This window comes from Brassica napus, chromosome C3 (assembly GCF_020379485.1).
Source record: "Brassica napus cultivar Da-Ae chromosome C3, Da-Ae, whole genome shotgun sequence".
Taxonomy (NCBI): domain Eukaryota; kingdom Viridiplantae; phylum Streptophyta; class Magnoliopsida; order Brassicales; family Brassicaceae; genus Brassica; species Brassica napus.
The window spans coordinates 53714877-53731692 of NC_063446.1; the positions used below are offsets into that span (position 1 = coordinate 53714877).

At 43.7% G+C, this 16816-nt stretch overlaps 1 protein-coding gene across 1 annotated transcript; it reads left to right on the forward strand.

Annotated features, from left to right (window-relative positions):
- Window positions 1–1097: 1097 nt before the first annotated feature.
- LOC106355475 lies at window positions 1098–1610 on the forward strand. Its single transcript, XM_013795420.2, has one exon. It carries the CDS (start codon window positions 1098–1100, stop codon window positions 1608–1610), a length of 513 nt encoding a protein of 170 aa, XP_013650874.2.
- Window positions 1611–16816: the final 15206 nt, after the last annotated feature.

The window sequence follows — 16816 nt, forward strand, 5'->3', positions numbered from 1 at the left end:
ATAAGAACAAGGAGCATGATCGCTCCAAAAGTGTGAACAGTATAGATGACCTAGCGGCCAAGGTGGACCAACTGCTTAAGGGAAACCAGAGCCAGGTTTTCATAATGGAAGAAGCAACTCCTGAGAAGAGTGCAGGCGACAAGGCGTTTGAAGCTGAACAAGCAGGAGACGATCAGCAGGAAGTGAGCTACGTAAATGGGCAAGGGTGGCAGCTGAAGAATTACCACCCAAACCCTAACGTAAGGAACAATCCACAGCTTTTCTGGCCTAAGCAGGACAAACCAGTTGATCCGGCGCAGAGCAACCAAGGTCAGTATGCGGGGTATCAGAAGAACTATCAACCCCGAACCTATGTTCTAAGCTAACCACAGAACAATCAACCTCAGATGCAGAACCACCAGAACAATCAGGTCGCTACTTCCACCCTTGTCGCTGTTCCGCAAGATGAAACTAAAAACGTGTTGCAGCAACTCCTCCAAGGACAACAGCTCCAAGGGAAAGCTCTGAACCAGGTCACTACCGAGATCAATACCAGAATGAACCATATTTTCAGAGATTTGAGCACCAAGTACGATAATGTCGCAAGCCATATGAGATAGATGGACATTCAGATAGCTCAGACTGCTGAGAGTGTCAAGAGGCAGCAAGGTACTCAACCTGGTAAAACAGACAAAAACCCCAAGGAGTGCAATACGGTTCAGCTAAGGAGCGGGAAGCAACTTTCCGAGCCAGAAATGAGGAGGTTCACTGCGGCTGAGAAAGGGAAGCAGAAAGAGTCGGAATAACTGCCAGCCGATCAGGCAGATGAGAGGAATACATAACCAGCACTTGAAACAAGTTCGCCAGGGCCAGAACAACCAGCTGAAGCGGTGCGCCCGATCCCAGAGGCTGTTCCTCCTCGCGAATACATTCCTAAGGTCCCTTACCCTGTTCCAGCAAGGGCCACTCGTAAGGACAAAGAGGAAATAAAGTGCAGGAAGATGCTGGAGGACCTAACCGTCCGACTCCCCTTGATGGATGCAATCCAGATGATGCCCTCCATGCGCAGCTTTATGAAGGGATTGATCTCATGAAAAATATCAGAGGAGAGCGAGTTCATGACGGTTTCCAAGGAGTGCAGCGCAGTGCTTCAGAACAGGCAGATAAAGAAGCGAGGAGACCCCGGCAAATTTGTCCTCTCTATCCAGATTGGGAAGACAGTTTTTGCATGCTCCTTGGTTGACCTTGGCTCCAGCGTGAATCTCATGCCTTATTCTCTGGCTCGACATCTAGGATACACGTATTTCAAACCAACTAAGATGTCATTGGTATTCGCAGATAGATCAGTCAAATCCCCGGTTGGTATTCTAGAGGATCTCCAAGTAAAGGTCGGGAACACCTCTGTTCCAGCAGAATTCGTTGTTCTAGAATTGGAAGAAGAGTCTAAAGATCATCTTATCTTGGGAAGACCATTCTTATGTACTGTTGGAGCCATCATTGATGTGCGACAGGGGAATATTGATTTGAATCTTGGAGACATAGTTATGCAGTTCGAGATGGATGAGTTGCTAAAGAAGCCGATGTTGGATGGGCAGACCTTTGAGGTTGATGAAGGGATTGATCCGCTCTAACCTCGAGAAGGAATGATCGAGGAGATTCTTACCGAAGACCCACTGGAGCTTGCACTAGTGCGAGCCGAGGCCGAGCAGAGTGTCATGAACATTGATGCATATGGGTATGCCAAGATGCTTGACTCCGCAAGGAGTATGGGAAGAATGGTAGCAAGTTTAAGTATGGGGGAGGAGAGTAACAGGGTCGAAACCACTCCATCTAGAGCGACCCCTACACCGATCTCGCCTGTTCTGTCGCACCAACCAGAGGATCCCTGGAGCGAGCTTAAAGCTCCCCAGGTTGAGCTAAAACCCCTTCCCAAGGGGCTCAGGTATGCTTTCTTAGGTCCGAATTCCACATATCCTGTCATTGTCAATGCTGAGCTAAATAATGTGGAAATTGCATTGCTTTTGTGTGAGCTTAGGAAATATCGTAAGGCATTAGGATATTCGCTAGCTGACATACCTGGCATTTCACCTGATTTAGGCATGCATAGAATACACCTAGAAGATGAATCAATGACTTCTGTCGAACATCAGATGAGGTTAAACCCAAATCTAAAAGATGTCGTTAAGAAAGAGATTATGAAACTTCTTGAAGCAGGTGTAATCTATGCCATATCTGATAGTAAATGGGTCAGCCCTGTTCATGTAGTACCTAAGAAAAGTGAGATAACTGTTATCACAAATGAAAAGAATGAATTGATCCCTACTAGGACAGTGACAAGACATCGCATGTGCATTGATTTAAGGAAATTAAATGCAGCAACTAGAAAGGATCACTTCCCACTCCCTTTTATTGATCAAATGCTTGAGAGATTGGCTAACTACCCATATTACTGCTTTTTAGATGGTTATTCATGTTTCTTTCAGGTCCCTATCCATCCAGACGATCAGGAGAAGACGACGTTCACCTGCCCCTATGGAACGTACGCTTACAGGAGAATGCCATTCGGCCTATGCAATGCACCAGCAACATTTCAGCGTTGCATGATGTCAATCTTTACTGACCTGATCGAAGACATTATGGAAGTTTTCATGGACGATTTCAGCATCTATGGAAGCTTCTTTAATGTCTGTTTGTCAAACTTGTGCAGGGTACTAAAAAGGTGTGAGGAGAAACATCTCGTGCTCAACTGGGAGAAGTGCCACTTCATGCGTGATGAAGAGACCTACAGCTTCTTTGATAAGGCCGGTACCCAGCTGTTCACCAAACTGCCTCACCCCAAGATCACCAGGTTCAGCATGTTCGACAACATACGCTTCCTCCCTCCACCTGAGCTCCTTTGCACTGATCCACGTGCTGCAGTCCCTGACGCGGACATGGAAGTTGTTGAGGACATCACCCCAGAAGCTGAACCGTCATACGACCTCGGAGAGCTGGCTGATGTGACCGATGATCAGGCTTACCGACGCTGGATAGTTGACTCGCAGCGGAAGAACAACAGCCTCATGCGGAGGATCCTCCATCTCATCACTGGAGGCTGCATTGGCGGAAGTAACCAACGACAGCCTCCACCAGAGAAGACTCCATGTGGGAACCAAAATTCGCACTGTCGATTTACATTTAAATTAGAAAACTAGGAAAACTCTAATTTCCTAGAGGTCCCGGATCTCTGCGAGAGCCAATGGCAAGTGACCAAATATATGCGGAAATCATGAAAAGATAACAAACGAGTTTAGAGAAAACAGTAGATCTTATTTCGAGTCCGCGTGAGAGCGTTGCGATCATTACAAGTGATCATAAAAGCTTTGGCCGCAAAGGCTGTCAGCGAGTTACCTAGTTCTAGTGGCCTAAAAACTCAAACCTAGTTGACTCGCAGCTCGATAACAAAAGACGAAGAAAATACAGAAAAGATTTTTGTATTGATTTCGGACTGAACCTTATGAAAGGCTGCCTACGTACCCCTTTCGAGGATCAAGCCGAACGTAGTTCAAGAGTGAACCAAGAGATCGAACTGCATGTGCACGTTCGTCTGTTAATCGGGTGCCAGTCATGAAAACAGAGCATGTCGAGATTAATGCCTCAGAGTTTCTAAGTGCCGAGAGTTCTGAGTCTAAAAAGTTCTCCCCCGTGCCTCTCGCCTAGGACTCCTTATATACTCGCTCCTAGGTCGGTTTAAGCTTTTTTTCTCTTCTGCCTTTAAGCCGTCATAACTTAAAAATGGAGATATTCCGTTTTTCCCGATCTTTTGAATTATCTTCGAATACTTCGAGCTTCGGGGAGGGCTCGGTCGCTACGTAGCGGCCGAACCATGTACGTGCTCAATCGCAACGTAGCGACCGAGCTTCGGTGAGAGCTCGGTCGCTACATAGCGACCGAGCTTTGGTGAGAGCTCGGTCGCTACGTAGCGACCGAGTCGTGTACGTGCTCGGTCGCTACGTAGTGACTGAGCTTCGGGGAGAGCTCGGTGGTTACGTAGCAACCGAGCTTCGGTGAGAGCTCGGTCGCTACGTAGCGACCGACCCGTGTACGTGCTCGGTGGCTACGTAGTGACCGAGCTTCGGGGAGAGCTCGGTCGCTACGTAGTGACCGAGCTTCGGGGAGAGCTCGGTCACTACGTAGCGACTGAGCCGTGTACGTGCTCGGTCGCTACGTAGCGACCGAGCTTTGGTGAGAGCTCGGTCGTTGCGTAGTGACCGAGCCGTGTACATGCTCGGTCGCTACGTAGCGACCGAGCCGTCTATGTGCTCTGTGGCTACGTAGCAACCAGCTTTTGCGCTGGTTGCTACGCGGTAACCTTGTTCGTTTCTTTCTCCGATTTTTCGTGAATGTGTTTTCTCCGCAAGATTCTTCGTAAAAATAAATATTTTTCTAAGATTTATTATTCGTAAAAACGTTCATGCCGATTTTTACGGACTTTCATACATTGATTCTGTCGTGACCGATTTTGACCCCTACAGTTAGCCCCCCAGCTCGTTAGAACCATGATCTTCTAGCGTGAGGTTTTAGCGAGTGGCTTGGCAAGTTAGGTGAGTTAGCCGGAATTAATGGCGAAAAGGTCCGTGGTAAGTGGTCTTCTCGCTCTTCTAAAAGTAGAACGCGATAAAATTGGGGCTGCGCCTTATGACGGCTGCCTACGTACGCTTGTTGAAGGGATCAAGCCTTTCTTAGTTCGTCTTGGAGTTAAGGTTCGTATGACTAGTTTTCCAGCGAGACCTTTACGGTCTGGTTTTCATGTAGAGGTTATCAGGCGTGTTGCTGCCGATGGTATTTTATATGGGTGTAGAACGAAGACTACGAGTTGTCATCTCGTAATCTAACTCTGTGTGAACTGCTATATCCGTGATCTGTTTCGAGAGTTTTCCGCAGTGTGTAAACTTGCGGGATTTCTGAAGACGCTCGAATATTGGCAAGGAGACAAATTTTGGGATCTCGTATCAAGGTTTTTGATACTATGCCTAGAGATGTTAGAGACCAGTGCGCTGGGTTTAGGGCAAGACCTAGGTTTACTCCTGGTTTTAGAGGGTGCGATGACTAATTCGACTTACGTATCCCGTTTCAGTTTCATCCTGATTCCATACCGATTTGAAGTCCGCGATAGGTTCTCGGCTTATACGACTTGTATGGTTGGAACCGAGCATCTCTCCAAGGACAATTTTTAAGCCTCCTGGAAGTGCTGACCAAAAATTTTGGGTTTCTTTTATAGTGCTATTATCCTTGTGTCGGATGAACGAGAGTCATCTCTACGAGATGGCTAAGTCTGTTTAGGACGTTAAGAGTTTGTTGTGATCAGCAACAAACTTAATGGTTAAAATTACCGTTTCGAGTCTTCGCGAAGGATATGTTTTGAGAAGATGTTAGTGCGTATGACTGTCTGGTCTTCCAAGAAAGTGTTTTTATCGAGGAAAGAAATTTTTTCGAAGAACGAATCTTCAACCGTCTGCGACGTCTCGCGATGCTGAAAATTTGTTATTCTTTTGTATGCCGCGTTTCGTCCAGGACACTTTCATGCTGTCAATAAGGTCAAGTCGGTTAGAATCGTCCTTAAAGGGGATGTTGTAACCTAGTTCAGCTTCGAAGGAAAGGCATAATTGGGCGAGTGACGAATGGCGTTTATCGAGATTGATAAGCCGAGTATGCCCATGGTGGTAGAAAACGTTTTTCCACTTTAGGGTTAATTTATACGATGAAAGTTTCGTATAATGTTTCCTTTATTTGTATGGAAGTTGTTTCCTTTGTTTTTCGAGGGAGATAAAGGCTAAGAAGCTCGATACAGAGCCCGTGCGGAGTCAGTTGCGGGGTGATTTTCTGCTCGGACGTGACCAAGCGGAATGAGAGCGGATGCCAGTGAGTCGCGGGGCTAAAGAATGAGACCTTTCAGATCGTGGTGCGAGGAAGTAAAGTTTATATTGGTCGTCCAATGTCGGATCATTCAGCTTGGTTTTTTGCTATAAGGAAAGTACTTTTTCGTAAAACCTGTTACGTTTACTTTCGAAAGTTACTTCGTATGACATGATCTGATTATACGAAGGATTTTTTGCGTAAGTAACGGGCGACCAGTTTTTACGAATTCATTAAATTGACGCGACATATGGAGATGTCAAAATAACGATGTTTCCACAGATTTTTGAGAAACGTTTTCGCTTTTGTTTTTATTCTTCGGTGAAAGTTTCTCTGAGTCACTCATGGAGTTTTACCAAAGGTTATTTCACCGAGATCTAGTCGCAAAACGTTTTTGCAGGTTTATTGAATGAATCAGTTAAACATCGATAGACTTAGTCGACGAGCGGGGAGGACGTGTTCTCTTTGTCGTATTTTCTGTTACTTTTGTTCTTGATTTTGCTTTGTCGCAAATATTTTTGATGTTTCTCCGTGAGTCGGTTGGTTCAACGGAAAATGAGAGTGATGCTTTGATGCCTGAAGATTTCTCGTATAATGATTCTTATATGAAACTTGTTTTATCAAATCGGAAACGATCTTTATGACTTCAGCAAATCATCGACTTTCATTCTGAAGTTTGGCAGAGGTTTTCTAACGAATGATTGCGATGATAGATGCTGTATAGTCTTTGAGAATTTTTCCAACATGGTTTGGATCGGTTCCTAGCGTTTAGATGAATCTCAGATTGTCGTTTGCTTTTAGGATGATCTTGACGAGACATCTCATTGTATGAATATTTTTCCGCATATTTCTACGAGAGTTTGCTTTGTCGAAAGCATTTTCTTGTCGGAAGCGTTTTCTTGATCTTGACGAGACTTCGCATTGTTTGAATATGTTTTTGAAGTATGGGAGTATACGAGTATAGTATACGCACCTACTCCGTCCCTTTTTTCTCGAGGAATAGAATGATCGACAGTCCAAGTCGGTTTGAAGACGACGCTTGGACTGTGATTTGGTTGTTTCCAGGTTGAAGACTTGAAATATGTCGGTTCCGAGAGAATTGCCAGAAACGAATCGGTTTTAAGACGACGTTCATGTCTCTAGTTTTTTTCTCTCCTTAGGAAGAGAGCTTGATATGCGTGGCGATCGTTTCTCTATTTTCGGAGAGTTTAGATCGGTTTGCAAGATCTGGACGAACAGTTATGGGACAATATATCGAGACATAAAAAATTCACCTAAGACTTAGTTCGCTAGACTATCCACCTAGGTTTTACGTTCCCTAAAGTTCTATGGCAGTCTCAAATGCGTTTTTATTTCTTAGTTATTTCCTACGAAAACTCCAAGTCTGATTTCAAAAATTTCAAGTCGCAAATACCTTAGTTCTCTCGAAGACGCAGTTTTGTCTCTTCTCAGTTTTGCTTGCTCATTTTCCCTTCATCTTCTTGTGTATGTTCGCCTTTTTCGATATTGGTGTTTATCCTTTGAAACTTGACATTTATCTTCCGAACTTGACTGATACGAAGTCAATAAAAAGGTTCAACGTAATCGTATAGTTGAGGCGGCTAAGGTGTTAAGTTAATTGTTGCCGTATTATACGATTAATATGAATCCACGCGAGAAAACTAGTCTTTGCATTTTTTTTTATCGTAAAGTTTCAATGGTAACTCCAATCGAGACGAAAAAAAGAGACGTTTCGATCGAGATATGAAGGAGAACACAAAGATGGAGGTAAGGGCGAGTAGGAGCAAGCGAAGGAGTTTGGACGAGTCTTACTTGTTTTAATCGTAAAATCTCAACGGAAACTCCGATTGAGACGAAACGAAAAGCGTTTCGATTGGGATTCAAAAGAGAACACAAAGGAGGAGATTTTTGAGGCCTGATAGGTCTCTATGTAGCGAGCTGGAGGTCTGACAGGTCTCTATGTAGCGAGTAGAAGTAAGCCAAGAAGAGTCCTACTTGTTTTCGACGTAAAATCTCAACGGAAACTTCGATTGAGACGAAACGAAAAGCGTTTCGATGAGGATTCAAAAGAGATCGCAAATGAGGACTTTTCTGAGGCCTGACAGGTCGCTATGTAGCGAGTGGAGGTCTGACAGGTCGCTACGTAGAGAGTAGAAGCAAGCCAAGAAGAGTCCTATTTGTTTTCGTCGTAAAATCTCAACGGAATCTCCGATTGAGACGAAACGAAAAGCGTTACGATGAAGATTCAAAAGATAACGCAAAGGAGGACCCTTTTTAGGCCTGACAGGTCGCTACGTTGCGAGTGGAGCTGTGTGTGTGCTCGGTCACTACATCGCGACCGAGCTGTGTGCGTGCTCGGTCACTACATCGCGACCGAGCTGTGTGCGTGCTCGGTCGCTACGTAGCGACCGAGCTTGGCTTGAGCTTGGTCGCTACGTAGCAACCGAGCCGTGTGCTTGCTCGGTCGCTACGTTGCGACCGAGCTGTGTAATCGATTTGTTGCGCTTCTTTTTTCCGCGATTATCCTACTGGTTTTCTGCGGTTTTTGGGAGAACAAGTTTTACCCTTCCGAAATGTTTTCGGAAAACATGTTTTGGTATAACCCTTACGCATTAAGATTTCTTTTGTTCGGTAATGAGCCAAACTTACGGGGTTTGATAAGATTTATTGTTTCCCTTTATGTTTAAAAAGAGAAATCGCGAGCTCGTTTCATTGCAATTCCTGTGGCGAAAAGTCGCAGCAAGGTTTTCGATTTTCTCAAGAACTGTGGCGTTTGCATAGGCGTTGGCCATAGGAGCAGTGGCGGCTGGAGTTTTCTTACCAGCGTTGTTGGGAACTGCGATTTTTTCTTTCGTATTTCCAGACATTGTTTTGATCAAGCGTTTTGCGGCTATGAATTAGAGTAATCCGTACCTCCCCTCCTTCTAGCGCCAAACTGTGGGAACCGAATTTCGCACTGTCGATTTACATTTAAATTAGGAAATTAGAAAAACCCTAATTTCCCAGAGGTCCCGGATCTCTGCGAGAGCCAACGGAAAGTGACCAAATATATGCGGAAATCATGAAAAGATAACAAACGAGTTTAGAGAAAACAGTAGATCTTATTTCGAGTCCGCGTGAGAGCGTTGCGATCATTACAAGAGATCATAAAAGCTTTGGCCGCAAAGGCTGTCAGGGAGTTACCTAGTTCTAGTGGCCTAAAAGCTCAAACCTAGTTGACTCGCAGCTCGATAACAAAAGACGAAGAAAATACAGAAAAGGTTTTTGTATTGATTTCGGACTGAACCTTATGAAAGGCTGCCTACGTACCCCATTCGAGGATCAAGCCGAACGTAGTTCAAGAGTGAACCAAGAGATCAAACTGCTTGTGCACGTTCGTCTGGTAATCGGGTGCCAGTCATGGAAACAAAGCATGTCGAGAATAATGCCTCAGAGTTTCTAAGTGCCGAGAGTTCTGAGTCTAAAAAGTTCTCCCCCATGCCTCTTGCCTAGGACTCCTTATATACTCGCTCCTAGGTCGGTTTACACTTTTTCTTCTTCTACCCTTAAGCCGTTATAACTTAAAAATGGAGATATTCCGTTTTTCCCAATCTTTCTAATTATCTTCAAATAATTCATACCCTTGCGAACCAAGCATAAACCGTCCTTCGGTTTATGGGCTTTTGGTTAAGAAATCGTAAGTGGGTTTCGAGCCACGTCTTTGGTCTCTTTGGGCCGTTGTTTGACTCAAAACGTTTATTACGGCTTCTTTCGATAAAAACGAACTTTCCGCAGTTTTTATCGTAAAGTTCGATTGATGACATCAAATGACGAGAAACATGAAATGGGTTGGCTACAGTCTTCGGGAGATAGCATTAAAGAGTAGACGAGAATGCATGGATTCGTGTCGTATCGATTTTTAAGAAAGCACGGTCGCTACGTAGCGACCGAGTCGTGTGTCGCTACGTAGCGACCGAGCCGTGTACGTGCTCGGTCGCTACATAGCGACCGAGCTTTGGTGAGAGCTCGGTCGCTACATAGCGACTAAGCCGTGTACGTGCTCGGTCACTACGTAGCGACTGAGCCGTGTACGTGCTCGGTCGCTACGTAGCGACCGAACTTTGGTGAAAGCTCAGTCACTACGTAGCGACCGAGCCATGTACGTGCTCAGTCGCTACGTAGCGACCGAGCTTTGGGGAGAACTCGGTCCCTACGTATCGACTGAGCTTCAGTGAGAGCTCGGTTGCTACGTAGCGACCGAGCTTCGGTGAGAGCTCGGTTGCTACGTAGCGACCGAGCTTCGGGGAGAGCTTGGTCGCTACGTAGCGACCGAGCCGTGTATGTTCTCGGTCGCTACGTAGCGACCGAGCTTCGGTGAGAGCTCGGTCGTTACGTAGCGACTAGCTGTTACGCTGGTTGCTACGCAGCAACCTTGTTCGCGTCTTTCTCCGATTTTTTTTGAATGTGTTTTCTCCGCAAGATTCTTCGTAAAAATAAATCTTTTTCTAAGATTTATTTTTCGTAAAAACGTTCATGCCGATTTTTACGTACTTTCAGATATTGATTCCGTCGTGACTGATTTTGACCCCAAAACTCCAAGATCGCACCGACCAGGAAAGGCGCCTATGGGAACAGGCACGTCGACCGAGGAGGTTCATCGCTCGCGCAACAGACGTTCGTTTGATCCAGCCGAGAGCGGCGAGTCCGACTGAGTCCGCGAGGACTATTCTCTATACATTGTTCTATCCATCTGAACTCTTTAGTTTTATGTTTTATTTTTATGCCTTCTGTTGATTTTAGGCTGACCTCAGATTCATTTCACACTAGGGATGGTGTAAATTAAGTCTGGGGGAAGCACTGTGTGCTGAAACTTTATTTCTTTGTTTTTGAGTCAGTCCTTATGTCATTTGGATGTTTTATTGAGTCAGTTTAGAATCGAGTCAGCTAAAACTCTTGTGGGAATTAGGACCTTGTGATATATTCTCTTAACCACCTCGTGCTCTAACATTCTTATCCAGTGACCTTAGCAGTGATGAAAGACCCACACTTGGACCTGGAACACTCTCTGACTTATCTCATTTGATTCTGCAGAAGCTCTCATCCGATCAGGTTACACTGGGTAGACTCAACTCCACCTAACTTGAACCTAATCCTGACTGAAATTTTTCTTGTTATGGGCACTAGATCAGGGAAACGAGACCCACGCTCAGGGCTTCTTATTCTTTTTACCAATCTTGCTGATCCTGAGTGGCTAGCTCATCTTTAGCTAGTTCCAACTTTGTACCTAAGCCTTTATTTTCACCCTCATGCACTCTTTTTTTCAATGTCATATGTGCAGATATGTGCAAAAAGGTCGGAGAGGATAGGATTGACGCAGCCCCTTACTCGTTAATGCCTTACATTCAGAGAAGAGAGAGCAAGCATAATGAGAACAGTTGACAAGATTAAGCCCTAATAAGAAGAACATTCAAGGGTGCATGATCTGACCAAAGGAACAATGGTGACCCGTGAGAAACAAAAGGATAGACCACCAGTGGCTGAAAAACATTCACCCCGATACCTTTCCCTCGAAACCCCATCACTGTTATTCAAAAAAAAAACATTATTTATACACAGCATGCTTTTTTTATTTATTGATGGAGATGGGGAAGGTAACTTTGGAAGATACACGCCACTGGGAAGGGTTGAGCCAGGAGTTGGTACCAATTTTTGAGGAATAAGAAAAGAAGTCAAGAGCTGGAGAACAGTCATATGATTGACCCGAAGTGGAGAACAACCAAATCCGTGAAGCAGAAACGAGTAAGGGGTGTGGACATCAATAGATCCGTCCTCTCTTGCTATTTTGAGCGATATCCTACATACACTCAAATACGGTAGCCCCTAAACACTCTCAGCTCCACCATAAAACAGCCTGTTCCTTATCAACCCGTCTACCCTGAATAGTGCATGTAAAGAGAAGCTCACGCTGTTCTTAATTGATGTTTAAGGAGTTTTATCTCGATAGTGCAACCTTTTCAGGTACGAGATAGAGAGTACGGAGTTGATTCTCGAACAGCGATCGTGGGTGTTCTGGTAAGGGTGTGCAGTCTAAGTCTACAGCTTGTATGGTTCAGAGATGTGTGGTAAGAGCATGGTTATTCAGGAAAAGCGAGTTCCCACTCTTTCAAACCTTTCTCCCTGTTCTTGAGGCTTGGCCTTGTTCGACGACAAACAAGGATCTAAGTCTGGGGAAATTGATATATGGTGTTTTTAATACCAGTATATGTGTGCTTTGAGCTAATTCTCAGTCCTAATTCGTGTTTAATTGATATCATTCCAGGTTTGGAGCAGGTGAAAGAGCAAAGAAGAGAGATTCAGGAAGTCAGATGTCGTTTTGAAGGATACGATGCGGAACAGCCATCTAGAACAACCCAAAGGTTGTTCCCAAAGAGAACAAGTGTCTGACTGTTCCCGATCATTAAGGAAAATTCCTATTCCGGAAGTTTGCCCTAGATTCCACCCTCTCTTATCTCTTTACCACCAGCGCCTCCATATAAAAAGGCCTAGGCTATCATTTCTTTTTGGGACACTAGTTTTTTGGCAAGAGACCTAGAACTATTTTCTTTGGATTAAGCAATTTGTAAGGGAGAAGGCTTCATCCTCACGAGAAGATCATCCTAAACCCTTGTCTTTCTACTTTATTTTATATGCAGTATTATTCAGAAACCATGTCTGTGTCATCCTGCTTTATGATTGAGTAGTAGGCTAAGCTTGTTTAGGGTTGTAGGGTGTTAGCCTCATGAACTGAACACAAATAAGTGATCTTAAATGTTCTTCATTCATATTGTTCTTACTGCTTACATTGAATTGATCACTTAATGTTCGATTTCTGATTTAATCACCAAGCTAACCGCTTAGGAGATAAATTGACATATATTGAATGAGCTTTGTATCCCTAATCAGCGAGAGTAGATATTAGGGTATTAAGTGAACTAATCAGATCTTGTCTCTAAGGCTTTTTATCGCGTCTTGTTCCAAGTGAGAACTTGGGATTCAAGACCGATCTGCAAAGGGAGCAAGACCACGATAGTGGATTGTTCTAGCCGAGTGATTTGAGTTCTAGACTGCACCTCATTGCACTTGAACAGTTGTTCAGTTTTGCATTGACACCCGATTAATAACCCTAATCCGGCTTCATTTAAATCGAATTTGAACCATCTAGGTATTCTAGTTACTTGCGTCACAATTAATTCTCAAAACCCCACTTGTTTCTCAGCTTATTATTGAACTCATAAGAGTAAAGAGTAAACTGGTCCTCTGGATTGAATCTCAAATATTACAATTACCACTGTTAACTTGACAGTAGCAAGGATTCATTTTTAGTGTATCAATCAGCTACCATATCATAAACCCTATCAGAATCTACCATCTCCTCCTGATGGTAACTATGTTCATAATGCAAATGATGATCAACCGGTTCTTTTTCCTGAAGATTGCTATTACTACTACTAGCTTCATTCTGATCATAATTAAAACTTTCTCCATGTTGAAACCAGATATAGTAATTTGACGTGAAACCTCTATTTATTAAATGCTTCCAAACATTTTCACGGTTTGCTAGTTTCGAATTGTTGCATTTCCGACAAGGACAGAACATCTTACCACTTTCTTGGACGAGCGGTGTTGAATCTGCTTGATGCATAAATGTCTCCAGCCCCGCAAGGTATTCTTTCGTCACTCTCCCGTTAGCATCTCTATGCATATACATCCACTTCCGCAACTCGTAAATAGTCCCGGAGCCAGCCATTTTTTTATTTCACGTTTTTTGTTGTTGGTGTGTTTAAAATGATCTTCAAACATCCATATTTATAGGAAATTTCGAATCTGGTAGTTGTAATTTTCCTATGAATTTACGACGAAAATTAATTAGGTGGCAAAAAAAAACGTGTAACACCTACAAAGTTGGTGGATTCAAAATTTTCTCGCTAAATACACGTAAATTACTTCCTCGTAAATAACACGCGAAGTTTACATCGTATTTACGAGGAAATAATATTTTCTCGTAAAAGACACGTCAAGTTACATCGACTTTACGATGAAACGCTTTTGCCGTTACTTTACGAGGAAATAACGATGACATTATTTTTTCACGTAAGTTCCTCATAAAATTGACGTAAATTTACGAGGATTGTATTTCCTCGTTAACTTTCCTTGTTAAGCTTGTGTTTTCTTATAGTGTAACTGGGTTACGATTAACGTATGATGTGAAATGAGCATTGTATATTTATAAATTATATAACATTTTTTTTTGCATATTATAAAATATTAAATATATTTAAATAATTGAAAAATTAGTAATTATTACGTAAATAGAATCATTTATGGTAAATAAATCAAAATAATCAATTTAAAAATAATATTTAATTAAATTTAAATGATATTAACTTAAATTTATAGTATATATTTCATACGATTATCGATTAAATATGCTTCATACTAATATGACTTTATGATCATTTGTATTTGCTTATAACAAATTTTGTAAATCATTGATAACATAATTTTCAATGTAGAATGTTTAATAGCTTTTTTTTATTTATAATCATTTTTTAAAACCAATGCAAAGCTCGAAACTAAAATTTTAAATTCTCAATACTAGATGGAGTCCTGTGGTCCCATAGAACAACCCCGCGTGAAGCACCGAAGGCTACCCCTTTCTCGATGGCCTATGGAATCGAAGCAATGGCACCCGCCAAAGTAAACATAACGAGCTTACACCGTTCCAAAATGCCGCAGAATGTCGAACTCAACCATGATATGCTCCTCGACGCCCTGGACGACATCGAGGAAAAACGCGACCAAGCGCTACTTCACATTCAGAATTATCAACATCAGATCGAGAGCTACTATAACATGAAGGTTAATGTGGGAACCGAAATTCGTATAGTCGATTTCCGTTTAAATTAGGAAAGTAGGTTAACCCGGAGGTCCCGGATATCTGCTAATACCACACGCCAAACAATCAGAACACGAAACGAGAAAAGTAATAAAATAAGAAATCGAAAAGGAGCGCAAGATAGTTCTTATTCCGAATCTGCGTTTGAGTGTTTACAACAAGATAAGTGCCTGGGCTACGAGAGCTGTCGGTGAGATTCTAGTTCTAAAACCCTAAGATGGCAAAAACCTAATTGAGTCGCAGCTCGAGTAACAAAAACGGAAAGTTGCCTAAAATCGCTCAAAGTACTAAGTTTGCTCTGAAAAGTCCTCCCCCATGCCTCTCGCCTAGGACTCCTTATATACTGGCTCCAAGGTCGGTTTACGCTTTTCCCCTTCTGCCCTTAAGCTGCCATAGCATAAAAATGGAGATATTCCATTTTTTCCGATCTTCGTAATTATCTTCAAAATTTCGTATTTATCCGAGGAAACTTGACATTTATCTTTCCTCGCGAACCAAGAGTAAACCGTCATGCGGCTTACGGGCTGCTGGTTAAGAAATCGTAAGTTGGGCCTCGAGTCATGTCTTAGGTCCCTTTGGGCAGTCTTCCGACTCGAAGCGTTTATTACGACTTCTTTCGATAAAGAATGATCTTTCCGCAGTTTTTACGGTTAAGTTTGATCGATAACTTAGAATGGCGAGGAATCGTGAAATGGGTTCGCTATGGTCTTCGGGAGATAGCATCGAATGGTAGACAAGAATACATGGACTAATGTCGTATCGACGTTTCGGAAGAGCTTGGTCGCTACGTAGCGACCGAGCGCTCGATCGCTACGTAGAGACCGAGTTCGAGCCAAGGCTCGTAGCGGAGCACGTGTTCGGTCGCTGCGTAGCGATCCTTTTCGAGCTCTTGTCCGATGACTCGCGTTTCCTCCGCAAAGCTTTTCGTAAAGAAGAATCTATTTCGAAAAAGTATTTGTCGAAGAAATTTTCTACGTTTTCTTCTTCGGGGATTGGACGTTAACTTCGTCGCAACCGTTTTCGACCCCAACAGTTAGCCCCCCAGCTAGTTAGAGTCGAGACTCTAGCGGGCGGTTTGACGATTTTGGCAAAACTAGGCGTATTGAACGAAGTTTACTTCAAACTCCGCGGAAGAGAATTATCGAGAAAGTGTTTATTAAAAAATATAAAATTCCGAGCCCATACTTCTATAAGTAGTGAGCTCTTGTCATTCATTTGCTCCACACCTTCCTTTCTTCAAACCTCCAAAACCTCTCTAGCTCCAAATCTCTTGTTTTTAACATGTCTTCTTCCCATGGTGACAAGCGAAGTACCGATGTGGAGATGGGCGAGGCCACCTCTCCGGCGCCGATTCCGACTTCTCTGGTCGAAGAACAGGTTTGAGCCGGCGCCAAGTTACCGTCCTCTTCTGCACTAGCCGTTGCTCCGGGTCATGGGACCGAGGGTGTAACTCCGCGAGATACGGGAACTCTCGCAGGCTCGGTCATTCCGGATGCTTCGGCTTTACCTGCTGGATCGTCCACGACTCCGATTCTCGTCGAAGATAAGGAGAGGGCTGCTGACTCTATGCCTCCTCCTTCGGCCTGGAAGTAGATCGTTCTAGCGCTGCACGCTCCTAGTGTTGTTCCGGTTGCTCAGCCTAAGGGCCAGAAGAGGAAGTTTACCAAGGGCTGTGACGGGGAATCTTCGCAGCAAGGAGACTCGAGCATAGCGTCGGGGCTTCGCGGAAAGGTTTGTCGCTCACTTACTTTCTTGATTGCTACATATTTTTCTAAACGACAAAGAATCCTTAACTTTCTTCTCGTTTTGCAGTTCATGTCGTTGATCGCAGGATGATCAGCGAGTGCGGTTTTGAGACCAGTCGTCTTGCCGGGGAGTTGTTGGAGCTGCATGGTAGATGGTCTGAAACCGAGGCCATGCTGACGGCTGTCAAGGATTCTCACTCCGTGAAAGTGTCGAAACTTGTGGTCGCGATAGGGGAGCTCGAGAGGGATCTCGGGACGACGGTGAGTTCATTGCTTTAGGAGA

What these genes read in the sequence shown, in the direction of transcription:
- LOC106355475 (XM_013795420.2), top strand. Translation starts at nt 1,098, where the DNA reads ATGACGGTTTCCAAGGAGTGCAGCGCAGTGCTTCAGAACAGGCAGATA.